The sequence below is a fragment of the Buceros rhinoceros genome, unplaced genomic scaffold, assembly GCF_000710305.1.
Source record: "Buceros rhinoceros silvestris isolate BGI_N320 unplaced genomic scaffold, ASM71030v1 scaffold11118, whole genome shotgun sequence".
NCBI classification, from domain to species: Eukaryota; Metazoa; Chordata; class Aves; order Bucerotiformes; family Bucerotidae; genus Buceros; species Buceros rhinoceros.
Window position 1 is genome coordinate 64,004 of NW_010427475.1, and position 22,653 is coordinate 86,656.

The following is a 22,653-nucleotide window of genomic DNA, read 5'->3' on the forward strand; positions in this document are numbered from 1 at the left end:
GGGAAAGATGCTGAAAGTTGGGATTATAGATGAGTTGTACCTTTATCCACTTTGATACCTTTTCAGTATTTTGTGGTTCCATGTTTGGCACATTAGTACATTGAAGCCAGACTAACAAGAAACAGCTGCTATTTATAGCATCTCCCCAGAGATGGTTGCTTCTGCACTTTAAGACCAATCATGTTACATCTGTATTAAAATGAGAAGACAAACATGTTTTACTGCCAGCTCTGCCTGAATTTCAAATGAAAACCACATTAGTTAACTTGCGAATTTCTCAGTCAGTCTCCAGTGTCAACTTACACAGTTAAAATAAAACATCGCTCCAATACACAATACTGTACAAAAGGATGCTAACAGCATGGTCCCAGGTTCTACTCTGCTTCAAAAACTCCTTCAAGATAAAAGTCAGGAATGGACTGCAAACGTCTCTAATCTGCAATAGTCTGGACCTCAGCAGGTTCTGCTCCCATCCTTCCTCATTTCACAGACTCTCTGGCTCAACTGTCAGCAGTCATACAGGCTTAAATACGTTAAGTCCCACAACCCACAGGTTTTCTACTCTTACTGCTGTCCGTAGCACTGTGAGAATAGAATCCCAAGCTCACCTGATGCCAGAGCATCAGGTTATAGCATGTATGGTCCTGTAGACGTGACCCCGGCCGGTCCGGGAAGAAGCTGAATTAGCCTGCTGTCAGTCAACAGCAGGAGGCGTGTTGTTTAGGAGGAGACAGAGAGGCTGGGTCAATGGGTGATTGGAGAGCCGGCTCATCTCTGGGCAGGACAGTGAACTTGAAACCAGTCCAAGTAAGGCATGTAAACAAAACACTGCACTGGAAAAGTATAAAGCAATGTGATAAGAGAGAAACTGCGCACTAGCATTTCAATAAAGGCTTTGTGTGCACACAAGCCATTGTTGCATTGTCTGTCCCAACCGATCGCGACAATTGGTGACCCCAACATTGTCCCACTGCTTCCAATCTGTTTATATGAAGAAAACCTTGATCTTGAACTCATCACTAATCTTACAGGCACAGGCTCACCTCCTTTGGGCACCTACAGGCCTATTCAGGCCTCAGCAGGCACTAAACAAGGACCTCGGGACTGGCAGTGAGGACGTTGAATGCCTCTGCTCCGAACATGCATGGTCATGTCCACTCTGACGTTAGCAAGGGTCCTGTCTGGGGAGAGCAGCCCTTCCCTAACTTAAAAGGGATAACACAGATAAACAGAACAGAGACACAGGCGAGACACTGAACTTTACTGACAGCATGACAAAATCAAATTCCTTTTTCTGTTCAGACGCTTTCTACACCACCTGAAAACTTGGTAGTGCAAAGTTGCAACTTACAATAAGTTTCAAAGTACATTTTTCTTAACTGGAGAAACAGATGCAAAAACACTTACTTACTGCTACTGGCTGGCCAAACAGAAAGAGTTAAGCAGAACAGAAACCCGAAGTATCAGCGGACTAACTTTTAAAAAGTACCTGTGTGCCTTGGGTGCAGAGCTGCCTCAAAAAGTAACAGGACATCTGCACCCATGTCACATCATTGCTTTTGAAGATGAATGCATTCCTGAGAGCTTGATGCTTCACAAAGCAGTAATTGCATTTCTTCTGCTGCTTTAAGATATTCAGAAATGTAAATGTGTTGAAGTTAAGCACAGGTGCCTAAACAAAAGCTTGAAAATTCTGAGTATCAATTTTGATTATATCAAACATTTCTTGCAACAGAAAAACAAAGCATGTTTAAGAACCCTAAGTCTAAAATACAGCAAACTTTTAGGAAAATATGTCAGAAGTATTTCAACTACTTTTTTTTTTTCCTGTTTTCCTTAACATTTTTCTAGGTTTACTTTTCTCCATCTCCTCTGCTATATACAAGTATTTAAAAAAACACTTGGAAAAATGACTGAAAAGAAGAAACTGAACTGGACATGCTACAAGAAAGGTCAAATAAACAAATACTACCCCAAAACAAAAAATCAGGTAAAAAACTCCAATAAATTGCTTTCTACTTTAAAGGATTTTAGTAATAATATTCAACATTTCTTGTAACAGATAAAATTTTCAGGCAAATATTATTTCCATTCTTGGTGATTATTTTTAACAAACATGCTAAAATCTCACAGGAGGAATGAATAAATTATTTCTAAATCAAGCAGTATATTAAACTGTGGTCAATACATAGAGGAACACAAACACATGCCTAACGCGCAGTTACATCTAGAACCGTATCACTTCTCACCACAGACTTCTTCAGTATCCTACATGACCCTAATTTTCAATTAAGTTCCAGTTTTTTAAGTTAAGTTACAATTTGCTGCAATACCTGTGACCAGTTACGTTTCACAGGCTTCACCCTAATTTCAAACTGTTTTGCTTTAGATCTTTGTAAGAGCGATACCAACTGCTGCTGCTTTCTCACCCAGAGTTCAGAGATCCAGATTTGCTTTTGTTTCAGTTCAAAACTTAAATTGAATTTCTGGCCCATGGAAATGGCACCTTTCTATTCCCCTGGATTTGTACTGCATTTTGAAACACTTTGGCATAAAAGGCACTGTAAGAAGTTGGGTCTGTGCTGTGTTTTATTACCTAAATAGCTAGATGGTTCCCATTTTTACCAGAGTAACGCAGTGGAATGAGCGTGGTGAAGGACCCATTAAGGCTCCAAGAGGAACTAAGTACTAAAAAACCTAAACATTCACTTGTTTTATTTTTCCGTTTCTTGGTTACATTTTCAAAGTGTGTCCACTATCACTCCCATTAACATCAGCAGGGGGCTTGTAAATAAGTCTTTACCCAGTGTTTCAAAAAACTGAGCTTCTCAGTGCAAGAAGTGAAGAGATCCCAATCCATTTCATTACTTAAAGAAACCGAGCAGGACAGCAAAGAGAAAAATCAAGTACAAGCAAGTACCTTAAAACATCTTTTAAAGGTTACATTTGGACACTTCATAAACTGAACTGAATTGATGCATTTTGAAATATATTTGTATGTTTGCCAAATACAACTCAGGAAAGATAGCCTATTAGTTGGTTAGCAGCATGGCTGAAGAGATAGATGACATAAAATTAAATGAACTGTACCCTAATTTAGAAATTGGGGCATTGTCTTTTAACTTGGTAAATATGTGTTTCATAAAGCTAGACTCCTAGGTGATGGCACGTAAACAAATCAACCATGAGGGTAGTTACTTTTTCCCTGCCCAGTGATGAAGCTTCTGAAACTGCATATTTGCGCTAACCCTGAGGATCTCTAGACATCATAAGCCAGAGCTACAAAACTACCATCTCAGGAAAGATAAAATCTTTTAAGAGCTATGCCTGTTTTAAAGGACAGAGACAGTTATTCTTACTTTCCATTGAAGTTAGAAAACTACAATGTTTAAATAAGAATCATGGCTCAGTAGATGTACTCCAGCAGCAATTTCTAGTGCTGCTGTAACTGAGGTTCGCATCAGCATTTTCACAATAAACCATATCGCCGGAAAAATCAGTCCGCATTGTGAGGTGACACACAAGACCTCATATCAGGTACGCAGAAGACCACATACTGCGGCACCAGGCCTCGTACCTCACACAGACTTTCGACACATGAATTTAGTTTGTATGATTTTTGGCTAAGATGGAAGAAAAGAGAAAACAAGGAAAGTCTCAAACTGGAATTTGGGTTATTTATCCCAGAGAAACGGAGGCTCAGGGGAGACCATATCACTCTCCACAACTACCTGAAAGGAAGTTGTAGTGAGGTGGGTGTTGGTCTCTTCTCCCAAGTAACAAGTGACAGGATGAGAGGAAATGGCCTCAAGTTGTGCCAGGGGAGGTTTAGGTTTGATATTAGGAAAAATTTCTTTACAGAAAGGGTTGTCAAGCACTGGAACAGGCTGCCAAGGGAGGTTGTGGAGTCCCCGTCCCTGGAGGTATTTAAAAGATGTGTAGATGTGGTGCTGAGGGACATGGTTTAGTGGTGACCTGGCAGTGCCAGGTTAAAGGTAGGACTTGATTATCTTCGTGGTCTTTTCCAACCAAAATGATTCTGATTCTGTGAATCTGTAATTTAGGATTAACTACTGTTCAAACAGAATTTGCAGATGCTTTTCAGCACAGATGGTTTGTTTCTCCAAAGTAACTCCGCTAAACACAGCAATGACTTGCACAAGAAAAACCATCTTCACAAAAGTTAAACTGACATCCTGTGTTCACTTTTACATTTAAGGAAAAACTCATGCAAACAATTTTATTTCTGGACAACAGAATCTGGCTTATTTGCCTGATCAAGAAACCACTTGAAGATTATTAACAATAAGCAAACCCCAAGCACACATCATTATGGCAACCTTAGCTTATTACTTGTTATTTAAAACAACAACTGTATTCGTTACAGTGCTAGGATTTCACTTCTGCTTACATACACGCTTTTTCATAAGCCTGAACAGATGGTACTATTTAAAGAGAGCTTTAAGCCAAGGAAACAAAAAGGAGGTTGAATTGTGTACAGTTTAGTTGAATTTCCTATTCTTAGAATACAGTAACTCTTACAGTTTTCGAAAATACATCCTAGTGCATTAGAACTGAGCCTGGTGGTTTCAAACCCGCTACCTGAAAAAGACTGAAAAGCCAAAGGTGTCTGAGATGAGGAAGAGTAGGTGAGCAAGAGTTACTCATGTGAGGGATTTCTTAGGAAGGGCTGTTCTCTGGGTTTGTTTTTTTACAGATCTTTAAAGAGCAAAGCAAGTTTATTTTTGTATCTTCTACCTCACCTGCTCTGGATACTTGCTTCCAACGATCTCTGCCACAGTGTTAAAGGAAGGAGCATCTGGATAGGTCTTAGCCCCCATCTTCAAGTGCACAACAATCTTTGTGCCCCGGGAAGACATTCGTGACATCATTTCAGCATCTTCCACAGAGATGCAAGCAGTGGGAATCCGGGGCACATCAGGTTCGTAATCCTGCCACCCAGTATGCGGGCTGTGAAATGGAAAATAAAACCACAATGTTAACAACTTAGCTCTGTAAATTTTTATCATTATTAAAGAATTATTAAAAAGAAGACTTCCCATACCATTCCCAGCAAGGGGGGGTGGGGGGGGATATATCTTCAAAAAGGATATATTTACCACTTTAAAATAAAACTTTTGATAAAAGACATCAAGTGTTTTTATACTAATCAGAATACCTGACTGTTACCATTCTGTAAGTCTGGTAAGCTATTCTGTGTCAGCTGTATTTAGGCTATTGCTGTGCTTTCACATTACAGTAATAAATACTATCATACTACATTTCCTTCACTGTCCTATCAGGAAAAAAAAAAACAATGAAAAGACAGCAAGTGAACAGTTCATAAGAAGTGCATTTTTTCCCCTGTGACAAGTAATGAAATCAAAATTCATTACTTCAACATCAGACTGGAGATCTATTCTGAAAAGCACTAACATGAGAGAGTTCAGGAAAAATATAACAATGGGACCATTAAAAATTTTATTTTATCTCAGTTTACTTGAGATTTCAATCATTACCCGTAGACAAAAGATAACTAAAACCCAAAACAAAACCCAACAATTAACTTCACACAAATTATGCAAACAAAAATATGTACCATTACACGTAGAGCTTCATTTTTTTTACTTTAGGAATAGCTATGCTTGTGGAACTAAAAAAGGGGGGAAAAATAAAACAAAAATAATCACAAAGTTCCCATGATATTCACAGTGTGATATGGAGTGACTTCTTTCCTCTCTCTGAGAGCTTGCATGACTGTTTAAAGTACTTATTTCCCTTCCAGAGGCTCCTCCTACCACTGCTGCATGCAGACCAAACTGAGTGATGCCACATATGACATCAAGGGATTACTAAAAGGTAATGGACAAGTTCCTTAGCAAGTTCCTTCAATGTTTTTTCACATTTGGCCATTATTTACATATTTCTCACTTTCTGGCGCTTCTGTTGAGATCTTTGGACCTGTCTTGCAGAACTACTAAGCATTACAGCTGCAGCTGAAGTCAATGCTTTTAAAGTGAAATTGTATATAAAGCCAGATACAGTGGAAAAATAGACATGGGGAAAAAAGAGAAATCAGGATCTAGATATACACCCAAGTTTGCCAATACTCCTGATATTAAATAATTCATTGGCTTCACTTCCCACTTGTAAAATGGGAATAAAAATACTCTTTGTTTCAAGAATGAAATTTGTTTCAATGAACACTTGGGAATCATTTTGATACCGTAATGATGATCAGAAATCAACTGGTACACAATTACATGTCCTAAATCCTAAGATAAGCTTAGAACTGTTCATTGAAATATTAGAGAAAAACTGAATAAGCAGCTCTCCAGTACCGGCCATCCTATGCAGTAAGGATGATGAAATACTACTTCTGCAACCCTTTATTTCAGGTCTGCTTTGTAATTCTTATGTTTCAGTCACTACTCCAGAGATGTTTTCAAAATACATAAAATACTCAGCCATCTAGAGGCTTCTTCAACATTCTCATGAATATACTATTTGTCTGTTTGTCTCAGTCACTAAATTCTGACTTCATCAGCAGAAATGCCAGTGAATTAAGTTTCCAAAGGAAATCTCTAAAGCTAAATCATCTATTCCCTGTGATGAAGGGCTAGAGTTGAAGCTTTCAAACCAGATTACAGACATTCTTCACATCAGCTGCTACAAATTTATCCATATATAGTAGTGACAGAATGGCAGAATGGTTCAGGTTGGCAGGGATCTCTGGAGGTTGTCTGGTCCACTCCCCTGCTCAAGCAGGGCTTCCCAGAGCTGACTGCCCAGAACCATGTCCAATACATGAAAATCTTCACCTATGAACCTACTTACATTAAAATCTCCACCTATGAGCCTACTTACAGTAGCAGACACAAATTTTTATACATTTAAACAAAATTTTCAAAAAATTCGGGGGATTTTTAAATCTAAACTGGAAAAATCCCACTTAATTCCTGGTGAGGAAGAAGAGAGAAATCCACTTTTGTAAGGATATAGAGTAGGTAAAATGGGAGAGAATTTTCCATTCTATTTGTTTAAGGGAATAAATCCTTCTCAACAGTAACAACTCATACTGTAATCTATAACACAACCCACAGAGTAGATATGTATAAACATTTATTTGAAAATACTGAACATCAGTTACAGAGATTTTACAGGAGCTGCTTCAGAGTGTAGACAGATGTGTTTACTAGGTGGCAACAGTTTAGGAAATTACTGCTCCCAGTTGTTTATGGCTGAACCTCATACAAAGGCCAGTCCCTCTTCTCCTCATCAGTCTTGCAGGTTGGGTGACCCATAGCTCACCTTTGAAATATAGTTATCCAGGTACTTATAATCTTTTGTGCCACTCTCTAAGTGAAATAAACTCACATAGACTTCTAAGTTTAGATCTTAGACATTTTTCTTTCCCTTTGTCCCTGTAAAAAAAAAAAGAGGACCTGCTTACCCCCACTTTTAAATTGCAACAATTTGCTGCATGTTGAGTATTTCTTTGAGTATTTGGGGATATACTAAGTATGTTAACCAGGGAACTTAAAAAAAAAAAACAAACCATAAAATAAACACCACACTGGAAAAAAAAAAAAGATATGACAATTTCATGTATTAATGTTTTAAAAAAACCCAACATTCAACAACTGAGCAGAAAGAAACAGCTTCTGCTCATCTTAAACGAATCCATTCACCTGTGCCTTCTAGCAAGATTATGTCTTAGTAACATGCTGAGTACGCTGAACTGCAGTAGTTCAAGTTTTATCACCACCTGTATTGATTTCATTCTCCTTGTTATTTCCCAGATGCTCAACAGAAGAAAGCCCTAAAACTGTATTCCTTTCTCCAATATAAGTGGCAATTACATTTCTTTTTGGATGCTCTATCCTGATGCTCTACCACAACTGCGAACAAAGCTTCTGACAACCAACCGAGACACACTTGTGCCTACACACCCCAAACAAACCAACAATTGCAGGTACAAAATTTATCCCAGCTAGCCCAAAAAATAAACCTTGAAGTCACCTGGAAGTCTTGCCAATTTTATGCTCAAAATACTATTTTGCCAAGATTATAAAGGTAAAGCAAACTACCCAAATTAAGACATTTTGGCACAGGCAGCCAAAGGCCAACAACAGTTCAGACAATGCCGTGACACGAAGGGAATGGATGTCTCTCCAGAGGCTTGCTACAAAAATGGAAACGGACCATTACCCCTACAAATTACCCCTACAAAGGGAGAAGGCAGTATCACAGCACTGTATATGCCTAATGATACATGATGAACTTGCATAGAAAACATTTGTGGCAGATATGAAGTATCCTGGGATATGCCTGATTCAAGTTCACACACATGCATGCAAAACATGCCATGTGTTAAGTTTATCTACATAATACATTGCTTAATAAAGTGTCAAAGAGTTTTAGATTTTTAGATTAAAAAAATCTAAGTAAAGTAAATCAGAACTCTTTACAGATCTCTACATAGAGATAACCCAAAACTGGAAAGGCTGCTGACCATATGGCAAGACCTGAGCAAGGATTAACTAAACAAAACAGGAAAGAAATTACTGGCAGACTGTACAACAGATGAAGGTGGAGAGAAGCAGTCCTGAGTGTGGGTCAAAACAGGGTGAGGAGGATGTAGTTCAGGAGAAAGAATTTTGACATTGGTAGGCAAGGAAGATTTTTTTCACTGAATATGAACAAACACAACTTTGTGCTATTCTTTCTAAACAAAATGGATTTTACTAAAAACCAAAACAAAACCAAATCAAAACAAAGAAAAAACTTACTTGCCTTTACCATTCCATGCCCCTTGAAATAAAAGAAAGAAAAGCATCACATAGAACAAGCTAGGGAGATCACAAAGCAATCCTGACTCAGAATCAGCATTCGGATTTGCAACATTGGTACCTACAGGCCAGCAAGGTGCACCTCTGGCATTCCCTACTAATGCCTGGCAGCGATGTCAAATGTGGGGAAACTAAAAGGCATGGATGGAAAGATGTCCTGCTGGTTCAGTTCTAACTTTTGCTACTGTGATAGCTGACCTTGCAAGCTTTGTTACTTCAGTCCTGTTTCTGGACTACTAACCCTTATCTCCACAATAAGCTAAAAAGCCCACAGACAAATAAACTGTGTAAGAACCAGGGCTTCAAGCTAAACTGGATGCTCTGATGGAAAACACACCTCAAGCTGAAGACTCCGGCAAAGACAGTAATCTCCTAAAGGGTGAAGTAAGCATGACATTACAAGAACTCTAACATGACTAAAAGGAAAAAAAAGAACAAACCACAAATCTTGATTATATGGAAGTTTACAAAGAACTATTTCAGCCATAACGTGTATGTACACCTGTCCAACGCACAATTCTTCACATAAGGCAATCATAGGTTCATAAAGCAATCTAGGGTTGGGAAATACAAAATGAATGTTGTCTAAGTATCTTTAGTTTACTCACTCATACAAACACATTGTGAGACTAATTACATACACGAACACCTATTTTCTACAGGACCCAAGCCATATTCACTGTACCAACCATATGTAAACTCACTTTTCCTATCAGGTCAGCTAGTTTGTTAGTTGTAGCAGGGACCCTTCTGCGGATGGAGTCCGAGTCACAGATCGTATACCAATATGGTTAGAAATCGTGCTCGTTTATTGTTTACAATACATCTCAATTTATAGACTCTTGTCCACCCGACTAGCTACATGGTGATTGGATAGCGTCTCTGTCACACAGACAGCATGCATCTCTTAAGGCACTGTGGTTGGATAAAAGGGGTTAGTCCACACACAGCTACTGTTTTGGTTAGAGTTAATAAAACAAGACCAGTTAGAGATTATTTCCCACACGATAGTGTTGCAGCTGGGTTTCGGCTGCTAAGTTTCCCAGAGAGAGTAGCATATTTTCCACAGTTCTAATTTCTGCTAGAAAGATACACCAACAGTTAGTATTGACTTAAATCATAAAATACACGACTATATTAATCACTAGATATACCCATAGCAAGATCACAGCCTTAGCTCTCAGGAATAGGCTCACAGGCTCCTCAAACTTCAGTTCAGTTTTTTTTCATTTGTATATTCTACACATCACAGAAAATCCCCTCACATACAAAGCTTTACATTTCAAAGCAGTGATGAAACATCCTGTAGCAAAACAGAGGAGAATCAGTACACCCTGATCTCAGGTTTAGTTACAGTGAACAGCCACTCATGAGTGCCTCACTCCCGTATCTTTCTCTGCATCAGGAACAGCAGGGCAAGGGCTGAACTCCATTCAAGCAGATCCCCTTTTCCAGCACCATAAAGTCCTTACAAAAGAAAACTTGTCCTTGTGTGCACTCAGACTGTGTACGTTCTTTCAATATTCTCACCATTATCTGGATAGAGAGGCCAAACTAACTGACTGAATTAGTCCAAATGTCAAAAGTGCTGTTAATCTTCTGAGAAGAATTAGGTCTTTAAAAATAAAAAGAAGACTATTTCCCATTTACAGCCATTTGGCAAAATATAAAAGAAATATATTCAGTCTGATTTTGTGTTTCTGTCATCACTTGTCTCACAATTCTCTTGCTTTGTTTGCTTCTTATATTGGCTTTGTAGGATTTGATTTATTGGCTTACAGTAAGTTGAAGTAAGACTGCTAAATTTGAGACAAAACATGAATATCCACAGAAAATTTTAAGAAACTAAGGAGCAAAAATATGACGTGGTACAAATACGGAATTAAATAATATAGCAGTCTGTTACCAAGGGTAGGACATTTAGAGTCTTACTAGTTACACAGTCTCTTCTAAATTACTTTGTACCAACCTCTAATGGGTGTAGCATCTGCACAGGTGTAATGAAGTGTAAGAGATTCCAGAAGCTATTTGCCTTACCAAGGAAAACTCCCTTTGAAGAAGAGCACAGCATTACTCTGTTACCACATGGACTCCATTTAAATTAATACTTAGAAAACTGCATCTAATCAGTGCTAGGCATTCATTAAAATAAAGCTTTACCAAACAAGCACAATAGCTTTGAAGTAATTACATATGTGCTAGGCTACAGAATGCAACTAACTTGTACATGTTGGTATTTCATAATAGTATTCAGTGTGACACGCGTGAAGAGATTTCTATGATAACCACAGTAGTTTTTAAAAAATAGCATAGATGAGATATGGTTTGTAAACAAGAAGCAGAATACAACTGTGAATGGTAAAATGATTAAATGAAGCAAGTCCAGTATATTCTACCCCGGGACTGTGGGACTATCCAACTGCTGGGAAAGCAGAAAAGGCTACACAATCCTTTCCAAACGCCTGTAGGAAATGGAGGCTTGCATCAGCTGCACTTCAACTGAAGAAGAAACTTTCTACATCTTACAGACATGAGGATGACTCTCGAGCAGCTGACAATACCTTGGGGGAACCACTGAAGTCATACACCTGTTTGGTTAAACAACCAGTCCCCTCCTCCTGTGTTTACATCCCCGCCTTGTGAGAACACAGCTGCCTGCTGCACACCACCATGGGTGTGTTAGCAGAGGGCTCCTGGAGGGAGCACCAATGACAATCCTAATTGCCAGCAGCTGCAAGGCTTCTGGCTTCATGGGGCTTCTTTTCATTTTTTGTTGAACTCCTGCCTTCTCAGCCTTGGGCAGAAGCCATATTTATATGTTCAGTAACTCCTCTATCACAAGAGACTAGTGAGCACACAGGACGAATTAAAAAACCTCACTGGAAATAGATGTTACATTTTGTAACTACAGGAAAAATAAAAATAATTCCAAACAATTAAAAAAAAAACCCAAATCCCAAAACCAAACCCCACAAAACCAAAACAACAAACCTCCTCCCCATTTTCTTTATTTGGAAAGCAGAGAATCAGACAGAGAGGCATCACAGGGCTAGTAATACATAAGCAAACTAAATAGCAGCCAGCTGTCTAGAATACTGATCTGGCCATTGTACTGCCTCCATTTAATGATGTTCCTTATTATAAAGTATTACTTTACATATTATAAATTCTTACATTAATTATCAGGCACAAACAGGTGTGAAGAGGCATCAGAGCTCTCAGGGTAGGATCCATCACTATATTAATGCTTACCAGTCTCTGTTTCATTGCAGACAGTAAGTAGCAGGGAAGGTTAAGCTCTCCTGTATGCAGGCATATACATTAAGTTACAGCAGAAACTTCAGCCTCCTCTGGCACTGAATACAATATAAAGGACAGTACAGGGAGGCTCCTCCTCCTTTCTAAAGATGGTCATGGAAAAGGGCAACAGTCAGTCAACATTTTCAATGAGCTGAATGAAAAGGGTAGGGAAGGAGGGTACTGGTCTAACCCACCAAAAACTTCTTCCTTTTATCAGCTGACCACAGAGGTAAATAGAGGGGAGCAAGGTTTGAGAGGAGGCAGGGGAAAGTTTCACACTCACAGAAGAGAGCACGTATGGAGCTTTTTCTCTCCATCCCCTTCTCCAAACCACACAGCATTCAGAGCAGTGGACACTGCCCTCCAAACCTAACATATTAAACTCAAACGTATTTAGGAAGAACTTTTACCTACAATAGGTTGGGGCAATGCAAACAAAGCCTTACGGTGACACATTTTTAAATTTTAAAGAAGGACTTAAGGGTCAACAGGAATACAAGGACAGTCTAGAAAAAACCCACAAGGTAGGAATTGGAATGACAGAGTGGAAACAACTCTCTGAAGACAGCAGGAGAAAGAACAGCATCTTGGCACCAAAAGCAACTACGCAGATGGATAAAAGAAGACAGCTTTTAAAAGTAAAAAAGCTAGATAGTAATAACTCAGGTACTATCACCATAGATATCATGGAAGTAAATCCAAGGAGTGAAATAGAGAGGAAATGGAGAAATCTAGTCATCTTTTCTGCTCTTTTTGAGTATAACCCTGTTTCCACAGAATATCAGTGGCAAATCTTCCATTAACTTCAATAGAACAGGGCAAAAAAAAAAAAAAGGCACTTTGACTGGATATGAGAAGAAAGAGCAAAGAAACTGACTGGATTCAGTCTCAAGCACAGAACAAACCACAAGCCACTGCAAGACACTTGTCTGGGTGAATTCCTATGTTTTCTGAAGTAAACTGGAACTCTGAAACATCTTCACTACATTAATGCATCTTTTACTCCCACAGATCTAATTTCTATAGAATATTAAACTCCTTTCTGATGTTCTATTAAACAAGCCAACATTTCTGCTGTTCAAGGAAAAATATAATTTCAGGACAAGAGAATAAAAAGCAGGGTACCACTTATTTTTCCCCTCAAGTGAGAGATTTTAGAAGTGCCACGTGAAAGGAATTATTTTAACATCACCTGATCATTACATTTACCTATCTAGTTCACATGTTATACAATGACACTCACACCATGTAAAATACAATGTAAATGCTGAAGTGATAAGGATACTTTATCTAACAGCATATTGCACTGATTTGACAAACTCATTCTCCAATAAATTGGTATGTTTTTATTTTAAAACTTCGGCAAGTCTTGTCTGTTGCTCCAATGTTACCAATATATCAAGTCTCAAACCTGACATGGACTGTAAAAAGAAAATTTCCTCTTAGCAACAGAATATATTTTTAAAACTTATTATAACATTATAATAACTCCTGTGAACTAGGACTAAATATTGAGCAGCATGGCAAAATGTCACGCCAAGCACGAGCATTCTTTCCCCAGCTGCATTTGTTGACTGTGGCAGATTCTCCCAAAAGCTTCATAATGTACATGAGATGAAATACAAAATGTCCCAATAGGTACGTATTTCCTCTGAACAGCTCCTTTCCTGGCAATTAGTGTTGTGTCTGGGAAATGAAGAGAGTCAGGCTGATTAAAAAAAAAAAAAAACAAACACCTTTCCACTGCAAACCATAGTTGGGAGAATAATTAAATCAGTCCTGGGGATCTTCCCATGCTACCAGTTTCTTTGGGAGCATGCAGGAAGAACAGCCGGTACTCAGCAGCTGCCATGAGAAAATAAATGAATGTAGGGGTTTCCTAAGAAAGTAGTCAAGTCTTGAGAAGTCACATCATTTTCCTTCCTCAAAAGTAAAAGAGAAATTGCATTCAAATGGCAACACTTTCTCACTGTTTTGTTTTAGGTATCAAGCCTGTTGTGCTTGTCAATACATACTATATACTCATACTATTTTGCTTATTGTTTGAAGGTTTGTGCTTTTCCTATTTAATCCTGGAGATACTCTGATTCATTCACCATCTGCTGAAAGGGAAAGAAAAGATTATTCTCAATCCCACTCTTAAATTTTATGGATTTCTTTAATATCTAAGAAAGAGTGCCTAGGAGAGTCTCTCCTAGAATAGAGACTGTCTGAAACAATACAGTTTTCTTTCCTTTTCATTAGTTGATCCATGTTGTTAAGGAAAATGTTGGGAAAAAAGGTAGCAGGCTGGAGGCTTTTGTTGGAATGTACAATATAATGATCACAACTTTTACAGTCTGTACATAAATTTAAATACACAAATGCTCTCGGAACTTAACCAAGAGATGCAGGCTCACAGCCAGTGAGATCACAGGAACTGTGGTGGTGGAGAAGGTGAGCTGGTTTTAGGGACACAACAAGATTCCATACTACCTGAAAAGTGACAACCATGGGAATGATGCAGGTCTCTGAGCTCACCTCTGGTAGCTCCAGGAGAAGAGTGCTGTCAGGAGGGACCACAGGCTTCCCTCTTCCTCACCCCTCCATCCTGGGTGTCACTTCCGCTCAACTAGCCTCCATGAGGAAGGGCATGCAAGTGAGTCACCTGCATTCATAGACTAGTGCACGCACCACAGCCTTAGAGCTCAAGATGCAAAAAACCATTGAAGCCCACCTAGTGCAAAACCGCAAGACAGTAAACAGAAGTGGGAATTTTCTTCCCAGTGATCAAATGCTAACTAGGAATGATTCCCCCCCTAAAGAACACTATGCAGGAAAATTATCTTACACATTGCTAATGATAATAGTTTTAACTATTGAGACTTCGTATCACCATCATCATCATGGCTTGGCTTTGCAAACGAAAATTTGGGAAGGGCTTTACCCACGCTTACTACAAGTGCGCTGATGGCTGAAAAGGCCAATGCGGGATAGGCAAGACCGGCTGCAAAGAGCACAGTGGAAGGTCTCCTTGGGTGGTACAGTCAAGGCATGGTTCTTTCTGCGTTGTCTCCTCTCCTCAAGACTGAGTCTACGTGTGCTCTCAAAGGAGGCAGCAGCGTTATGTATGGTGTGTCTCCAAATCTCCCGATTGGAGGCCAGGGTGGACCCACTGATGGTGGTCAATATGGCCTAGGCTGAGGTATTGTTTCAGGGAGTCCTTACTCTGTTTAAGAACCTGTATCTACTTAGAAAGAATAGTATCATATAATTTTAGAAGCAGAACTGTGTTTTACAAGGTAATACGCACAGGCTGAATTACCTTGCATGTGTCAAGCAAAAATCTCTTTCTGTAAAATACTCTGTACTACACTTCTGTGTAAGCATAGTGGAGTTACTTAAATAATTCACTGGAAATGGTAATTGTTTGAAATGTAGCTTGACTATTAACAGACACTGAATTCTAGGGAACAACTCTGAATATGTGTGGCTCATGACTATTTATCACCTAGTTTAAAGCAGTTGTTTTGTAAGTACCACTCAAAGATCACTTGCAGCTTGCAAAGCCTTTGTAGGTCCAGCGCTCCAGCTTTTAACAGTTTCATCTAGATGAAGACAAAAGGTTCGCTGAGCTGCAGGGGAATCTTGTGAGGTAACCCATACGCTGATTAATCCCAGTAATAACAAAACCCTTGGTTTAACAGGATGGTGCTTGATCTACAACTGAATCACTGAACTGTTCACTTGAAATAAACAGTTGATGGCTGACGTGGCCCATGGTACACTGCAAATCACACAGCATCACTACTTGCTGCCAGAGCTATGAAACTACTGAGTGGTTTGTCTGCAAAATGCTGATAAAACACCTTCCTTGGAAATTCATGATTTGGGAGAAGATGAACCTATCTAGGAGCATCCTTCTGAAACCCCAACAGCCAGGCTGCCCAGCTCACAAGCTCTGCTCCCTGCTAACCCTGTAATGTCCTTCTAAAAAACTCAGGTGGACAAAATAGTGTATTTGTGATTAGAACTTCTCAGTCACAAACATACTTGGATGAAAAGTCCCTTCAAGCCTCATAGATAGATACTTTCTCTAACAGCCAACAGTCACCAAAGCATACCAAACTGACTTGAGTGTTCTGAAATGCCATTACATTTTCTTTAATCCACTAGATTGTCTTAACAGTAATAACATCCTCTTTCTAAACATCTTTTATAGATACACAGCCAAGCGCAGCAAGTGTTTCAATATAGGCACCTTATGAGGGAGACTCTCAGAGGAATAAATGTCATTCTCCTTTCCTTTCTCGGGTAACTTCTTCGGTGTCCCGGTTTGAGCTGAAACTTCCTTGTTTTGGGTAATGGCCAAACAGAATTATTCCATGCAGTACGATAATTCTCCATTTAACTGGTTAAGGGGGTCGGGTGAAACATTACGCCGGGAGCCTTTAAAAGCAGCAGGCCGGGGGTGGATCTCTCTCTCGGACTCCCGGACTTCACGAAGGGAGGACTCCCACGAATCCGCTCTGCCGGCGACCAGGCCCGACTAGGCCGAGAGCTGAGGGCCGGCATCGGATTACAGACTTTGGACTGCTACTGCCGTGAGTCCGTCCCGGCTGAAATCGGGTGAGAATATTCGTGCCGAGAGCTTTCCCGCTGTTAAATTGAGCCGCGCGGGGCGTTTCCCTCCCCCCGGTCTTGCTGCGCGGAAAGAACTTCACTTTCCCTGCCTGGAAGCAGCTGCAAGGCCTTCACTCCCCCCTTGCCGCTGGCTGCCTGCCCAGAGCACTGACCTTGAACAGGACTGCACAGAACTCTGGTTATCTAAGTCCCCTCTTCTTCGTTTTTTTCCCTTTTTCTCGGTTTGTGCCTATATATATAATAGTGTATAGTTGCATGGTTTTATTGTGTATTAAAAGTTTGTTTCAGTTTTCCCGAAACGCAGAGTGAGGTGTGAATTTCTTCCTTCCCCTTTGAAACCCTTCTGTCTCTGGTAAGACAGAGGGGATCGTTAAGGAATTCAAGGAGTTGTTATCTCGGTCCCTCGACCCTTAACATTCGGTCAAGCATTACCTGGAATTATGACACTTTACAATGACGTTCTCCAATTCCTTGTCATCCTTTCCCACTTGCCTGGATTCTGCCATCTTTTCACTAACTCTTATGTCATTCCACTAAGTAACATTGAAATATCCAAGGAATAAAAGGTACTGTTCTACATGGGAAAGGCTTAAAGGAATGCATCACTGATTGTGGCTGAGAAGTACCATATAAAGATTTACATGACTGACCTAATTTGAGGCACTGAAAAAGTTATGCTTCTGGCATCATAAACTGCAGGTGCACTAATCATTCCAAGTAGCTCTGCTAATGTTTTCTCATGGGTATGCACATTCACAATTGCTTTCTGGCAAGACTGAAACGTTAAAATTCTCTCAGACACTGCAGCACACCTTTTCTGTTTTCCTAGCTGTCAGAATTATAAACTAAGGAAGAGGGGGAAAAAACTCACATAGTTTTGTGATGTTACAGCCTTGGATGGTCTCTCAGATCAACCCAGCAGCCCGGGATTCTGGGCTCCAGGTGCTGTCTGCACTTGGACAGTGTTGAATCCCTGCTCAAGCTCTCTGGATTTGAGCACGACCGTGGATCTCTCTAACGTCCTTTCTGGAGATGCAGAGCATGCACTCACCTTGCCCAATACTTTCTGGCTCTCCTATGTCCTCCCAGCAGGAACTGCAGCCTTCTCAGAGCCTGAAACTGGGAACCCTGGAAGTTGTTGTTTCCTTCTTTGGAGACTGCAGGGAGACATACTTGGAGGAGGACACAGACCCTCATCAAAGAAGGGTCACAGTCTAATCCTTTAAAAAGTACAAGGAATACAGAGGTTATAGAAGAACAGCTAAAATCTCCCTTACGTCCCACCTGTAAGCTCGCTCTTTCCAAACCACAGTCTTTCGGCAAAATTATATTTGATTCCCAGGACCTAATTTCTAAAGTTTACGTTGTTCCTGATGATAAAGAGCCTTTACTAAGAAAAAAAAAAGTCTTGTACTTTTATGAAATTCCAGCTTCTTCATGCTCTTTCCAGCAGCTTCAACTCTCTCACGATGAGTTGTTACTGAATTGAACTAAAAAATTCGAATCCTTTGAGCTACAGCCAACCATTTTTAAAAAAATATTTGCATTTGAAAATATGTATTTGTAAATACTATATTCTCTGTCATTCACCTCCTGCCAGAGCCTTCCCACAGATGTCTGTTAGTTCAACCTGAAATCTCAATCTAGCATAAGTTAACAAACAAACACACTACATTTTATTTCATAATAAAAATCCATGGCTATTTAATGGATTATTTATCAGCAGTAGTCACCCACTGTTACATAATACTATAACTGTTCCTTGGTTTTGGCACAGGGAAATTATCACAAAATCTAATATTGACTATCTAATCACAGTTTAGAGGAGTTGACTTTTAACGTCATCTTCTTTACAGTAAACAACATACAAGTGTTACACTAAAATAACATTCAAAAACGTATTACTGCTGCTTGCAAACAGGGAAAGAAAGAAATTACCGTGAGCTTCTCAAGATCCCCCAGGGACACAAGGCAGAGTGATGAATGAAACTTCAGAATCCCTGGTTTTAGTTAATTCACATGATTATTCTCCCTAGTCTGACAAAATTATCTTTTGTTGTCCTGTGCACAAATGTCTCAATTTTGCAGAGCTGAACAGCACGATAGTTTCAATATCTCTTGTTGAAGCATATTTTGTGTGCTTCACAAGTCACCAACAAACTAATGTGAGGAAATCCAAACAGAAATAAGTAAATCAGAAGCTATATGGTTCCCTTCTGTTTCTTATTCTTAGAATAAAAGAAGTTCTTTTGTGATCACAGCAGATTAAAAACCCAGGAACTGCAGTGACAGCTCAACCCTACTTAATAATAACAAAAAGAAACATATCGAAGACAACCCTCTCTGTTTCACAGAGTATTTGCAAAATTCGTATTAGACAACCAACGAAGAAGTGCTGCAGACTAGGTAATGGTGAAGTTTAGCAGAAGTCACAGACCCTAGTCACCTACCCAACTAACGACATATGGAAATGATCTATAAATACCAAACCAAAGGTCAGACTTAAAAAGGAAGCCTAGAAGAGAACAAAGTTACAGCTTTAGCTTTGCACCATCCTCCTAAATATAGAAACAAAATGAGAGGAAGTATAAGGTGCCTGAAGGAGGACAACACGCAAGTAATCAAAGCTGGCATCACTAGCAGAGCGGAGACAGGAGTTGGCACCTCTCATTAAATAAACCAGATGGAGAAGGATTTTCACCATTTAGCCCTGCCCTGCAGACAAGACCAAAGGATTAGTATTTGATGCAACAAGATGGACATGGTAAGAGAGAGGCTCAGGTGACTGATTGGATTTGAAGAGGAAAACAAAGCTGAAGAAAATTATTAAAGTAATTGAGATAGCTACACTTACAAGGCACAAGACAGGGTCTTTACAGGGAAAAGACCATTATTACTGTTTGTCATCAACATCACGCAACATTTAGAAAACAATTCTAAACAACAACTGTGGAATAATGGCTCTGACTTCCTAAAAACACAAGTCAAAAATTGTGTTCCATAAATAAGGGGTTTCAGCATACAAACAGGTCTAACTCATCATACTTAACTGCCTGACATACATCACAGTACAGGTAGTACAGCAAGGTGAGGCAACCTTCTGTGAAGACAATATTTACTGAAATAAAACAGAAATATCCTGCCATATGGACAAGCTACAAGTAAGACTGTGGGAAGTGGAAGAACCAGCAAAAACGAGAGGCCCCCTACGCCCTGAAAAACAATGCAAGCATTCTTGTAAACAGAAATCATAATATGTTGGTGCAAACCATACATGTTTGCTCACATGTTTAAGCAAACAAGGCAAACAAAATGAGAAATTAGCATCTCCAAATCCCCTGCATGCCTGGGGCATAAACCAGAGAGAATATGCATATTAACCGTTGACTAGCACATTAAAGTATATTTTAAAAATGACATCTATATTTGTCTCCCTCTGTGTTTTACATGATGTAAGTAAAAGGTTACATATCAAAATAAAACATTTTGTTGTGTGCATGAGACAGATTGTGAAGCACACAAACCCAGCCAGTGTCCTTACATAAACCTTCTTCTGTTCACTTCCGGAAGTCAGCAGTAAATCTTCAAAAGAATACTTCAGATGTTTTACAGCAGATACATGTTTCATAAATAAAACTTTAATATATACATGTTAAAACTGTTCTGTAATATGTAAATAATCTTTAGTAACACCACTGGATTATGAACAATACCAAATAGATTCTGTAAAAGTATCTTGGGTAATAGAGGAAGTTGAAACAATACTCAGTGGGAAGTACAACAAAACATGAAAATAATAAAAGACATGAAAATAATACAATTGGATAGGCAGGTGAATCTATACAGTAGACCTCTGTGCAAGCTCTTTCAGCATTGCCTGGACCAAAACCAAAAAGTGAGTTGCTGAGTAACTTGAAATTAATGGAGTTAATCCTAGACTACATCACGAAACAGAGCACTTACTCTCTTTTTCGGTTTTAATAAAAAAAAAAAAAAGGAAAGTATTATGCTACGATACCCCAAACACCAATTCTGTCCATTCTGGTACTGTTTAATATCTTGAGCTGTATGTTCATGTGCTCTGGAGATGAACACTCCAGATAAAGTCCTCTGTCTTGCACTACACAGAAAAAACACAGAGAATTACAGAGAAATTAAATGACAGTCCACATACTTCTCAGATCTTAGCAGCAGCTGAATATAAATACACCCCTTGTGAAAATAATTCTCTGGCATTGTATTACTCAGATCCCTCTCCGTAATCTTTATCTGCATGTTGGTTGTCTGGTTTTCCTTCAACCCTCTACATCTCCAGTTGCCACACACTAGTGAGGCATTTGTCAGTGTAATCAAGAGAACTGAATATTGTGAGAATATTAAAACAGAAATTGCAACTGATGGATCATGACATTACAATCGTGTCAGATGGTTCTGAGCTTACTACCAGGGCAACTTATACAGAATCATAAGGAGCTGACTGAAAAGGAGCACTGAAGAAAGCCTGATTAGGGAGAAACAGGAAATCACAGAAAACTGCTAAAGTTCCTGGTGCTCAACCCACAGCAAGTGCAGCTGTAACTCCTTAAAGATCAGTACAAGAAACCCAAGACTTGGCAGTTTTATATGCTTAACATCTTTATACATATGAACCAGTAATCAAAGGCAGAATAAAACTGTTCCTTTAAACCTTACCAACTCCAGAATATTACTGAATCTAATCAGTGGGTGCTCATAGCACCTGAATAAGATCAGAGTTAACACATGTTATTGATCATATGGGCGGCCATCTAGCCACCAACAAAATGTATGAGTCAGTAATGTTAGGAGAGTGGGTGGACCAGAAGAGAGAAAAAAAAAAAAAAAATCCTTGAATACTGCATTGATAAAAGTTTGCCTTGGGAAGCTATTGGCAAGGAGTGAGCATTTCAAAAGTACTATTTTTCTCACAGCATCTTTCCAGATAACAGAGTCTATTAACAAAGATTTTACTGACCCTTTTCCTGCCTCTTCCAAAGTTACAAGACACTGTTTATACTACTAGACCCTAAATGGCCGAAACTCTTCCCAACTGTATTAACATATTTTTGAACGGGAGCAGCCAAAATTAGAGGTAGACAAAGCCCCTGCTAGTCTCATCAGCATTTTACTGATTTTTTAAGAAAATATGCCAGATGTATGAAATTACCAGAGGTTTCTGATGTTGCACCAAGCCCTGTCGACTGGAAGAACACAGAGCTGTGCAGTTCAAAGCAAAAAGTTTGGCAGAAGCCAAAGGGAGATTGAGACTTAAGAAACATCATCAACAGATTTCTCACTATTATGAAGTTATCTGAAATTTGACCTCTTAATCACTATTCAAATAGCAAGAACCCACTGTACAACACTATCATGTCCTAAAGCACAGGCTCCATTTCTTCTAAGGACATCTAAGTTCTCTCGCTGACAGCTAGAATTTGCCCAGGAGTGAGCACAAGACTGCACTGCAGAACGCAGTCTGGCATATTGGCCTTCAGGGAACACAGGAAGCAAAGTAAAAAAATAATGAATTGTCAGTTGACAACATATACAGGCATCCTGGAGGGAAAGCCCTTAAGTGCCTTGCAGGAAAATAAATAAATCCCACAGCACACCACCAATTCCTATCTCTAAAGGCAGCAAGACAACGTGCATATGAAACATAACTAGAATCTCCCACATGCTCACCACAGAGTTATAAAACAGCCTCCTCTTATTTCCTCTTGTTACACCATAAACGAGGGGTTTATTCTTGTTTCCTGGACCGTTAGTAGAACAGATGACAACATGGCTGTATGCTGTTGCCACAGGATATTGCCTTAGGACAGTCTCTCATTGAGAGGTTTCCTACATACAATTCCTG

At 39.4% G+C, this 22,653-nt stretch overlaps 1 protein-coding gene across 1 annotated transcript in view; it reads right to left on the bottom strand.

Annotated features, from left to right (window-relative positions):
- Nucleotides 1-22,653, bottom strand: part of CPQ (carboxypeptidase Q) — a 103,318-nt gene that overhangs the window by 63,670 nt on the left and 16,995 nt on the right. The window contains exon 3 of the mRNA XM_010141921.1: nucleotides 4,764-4,971. Within this exon, the coding sequence (XP_010140223.1) occupies nucleotides 4,764-4,971 (208 nt within the window). The remainder of the gene's footprint in view (nucleotides 1-4,763; nucleotides 4,972-22,653) is intronic.